Source organism: Dendrobium catenatum, unplaced genomic scaffold (genome assembly GCF_001605985.2).
Source record: "Dendrobium catenatum unplaced genomic scaffold, ASM160598v2 fragScaff_scaffold_665, whole genome shotgun sequence".
Taxonomy (NCBI): domain Eukaryota; kingdom Viridiplantae; phylum Streptophyta; class Magnoliopsida; order Asparagales; family Orchidaceae; genus Dendrobium; species Dendrobium catenatum.
Window position 1 is genome coordinate 249,203 of NW_021319127.1, and position 1,820 is coordinate 251,022.

Genomic DNA, 1,820 nt, shown 5'->3' on the forward strand with positions numbered 1-1,820 from the left:
AATATTATAGATTAGATTAATAATAAAGTAATTATCCTCGCTAATCAACCTTTTCCTCTAAATAAGCTCGGTTAATTAAGGAGAATTTGCCTTAAAAATATTTTGATTATTTTTATGAGGAAGAATCTCATCAATTCGAATAAAAGAAATTAAAGAACGGATTAGCGAAGAAAGAAAGAAATTCATAAATCATAATTATTAATTTCTGTGTATCGATCCCATGATTCCCAACGTATACGATAATCCATCATAATATTAATGGCGCTGGCGCCGGCAGGGGAGGCGGCGGCGGCGCCGGCATCCAAGCGCTCGCGAAGAGCACGTCATGTCCTTTCCAAGTCAAAACCAGAATCTCCTCCTCATCCTTCTTCACTCCCCAGCCCGCCGAATGCTCGTCAACCATGCTCTTCAATTCGCCGACGGCTTCTTCGCCAAAGCCGACGCCTCTAAAGCCCACGCCTTTCATTCTCTGCACCCACTTGCTCCTCGTCTCCAACCTCTCCACTCTCTCCAATCCTTCCTGCGCAATCGCGTTCTCAATCTTCCAACAAATCGCTTCTTCATATCTCCGTCTCTGCTCCCCACCTTTCGGCAGGAAGCTATCCACCGCATCGAACGGTATCCACATGTAGTTGAAAGCGGCTCGAAGCCTTTCGACCACATTGCAGGCGGTGAAATCCGCGTCTTCTTCGACGACGATGAGGATCGTCGGGTCGAGCCCGCGCAAGGCGTTCAGAAACATGGTCCGCGGAACAATATTGGAATGCGATTGGGAAATATTGGGCGGCGCGGAGGATTCGTCCGGCGTGAAATGTAGCATGAAGTGAGAGTTGATTACGAGCGCTTCGGCGCCGGGTTCGGCGACGAGTTGTTGGAGGCGGAGATGTTCGATTAGGGAGGAGAAACCGTCGGCGGGGGTGGATTGGACGATGTTGAATTCCATTGCGAGGTTGCGGGAACGGGCGAAATTGACGAGTCGGGCGCCGAGTTCTTGGAGAGGGATTTCGAGGGCGGGGGGAGGGGAGGTGTCGGGCGGTAAGGAAGGGATGGTGACGCGGAGGAAAGGTGGGGATTCGGGGCGGCGGGCGGCGAGGGTTTCGATCAGGGTGGGGAGTTGCATGCCGTGAGTGGTGGAGAGGTCGACGATGTGGAGGATGGGGAAGGAGTCAGTGGCTTCGGCGATGGCGGAGTTGGCGGCGGAGAAGCCGAAGCGATGGCAGGGGGTGAGGTCGATGAAGGCGGCAAGGGAGGTAGCGGAGAGGGGGAGGTGGGAAGGGGGGGAGTGGTTGATGGATGAGAGGGCGGGGCAGGAGGAGCGGGAGGCGCGGAGGAGGAGCGCGCGGAGGAAAGCCGATGTAAGGCGTTGGTTGGTGTCGCCGTCGGGTGGAGCGATGTTGTGGAGGACCCAAAGAAGTTGCTGGGCGAGAGTGGCGTCGTGAGAGTCGATGGCGTGAGCGCAGTGGGCGAGTAGTTGCTCCATGCAGGCGGTGCTGTTAATGCTGAGGTTGTTGAGTTGGTGGGATTTGGAGGAAGAGGAGGAGGAAGATGAAGAAGGGAAGAAGTCCGGCCATGGTTGATTAGTTGTTTCTTTGAATTGCATGATGGATATATGTGATTGACAACAAGCGTGAGGCTTCAATGGAGCTAGTAGGGAAGAAGGAGAGATGAAGAGCTAGTTATTAAGAGAATGGAGGGGGTTGAAGAAGCTATAGCCGAGTGAGGACAAGAAGAGTTAGAGTTTGGAGGAGCTGGATTGTCGTTTAGGACTTTGGGCTTCTGTTCTTATTTGACCAATTGGAGGGGGAAAGATCAAATGAGGA

The 1,820-nt window shown here is 53.0% G+C and overlaps 1 protein-coding gene across 1 annotated transcript; it reads right to left on the bottom strand.

Moving 5' to 3' along the window:
* Positions 1 to 247: 247 nt before the first annotated feature.
* On the bottom strand, positions 248 to 1,600 carry LOC110103349 (scarecrow-like protein 32). Its single transcript, XM_020832017.2, has one exon. The coding sequence runs from the start codon at positions 1,598 to 1,600 to the stop codon at positions 248 to 250; it is 1,353 nt and encodes a 450-aa protein (XP_020687676.1).
* Between the last annotated feature and the right edge of the window lie 220 nt (positions 1,601 to 1,820).

Coding starts and splice junctions, on each gene's coding strand:
- LOC110103349 (XM_020832017.2), bottom strand. CDS start 1,600: ATGCAATTCAAAGAAACAACTAATCAACCATGGCCGGACTTCTTCCCT.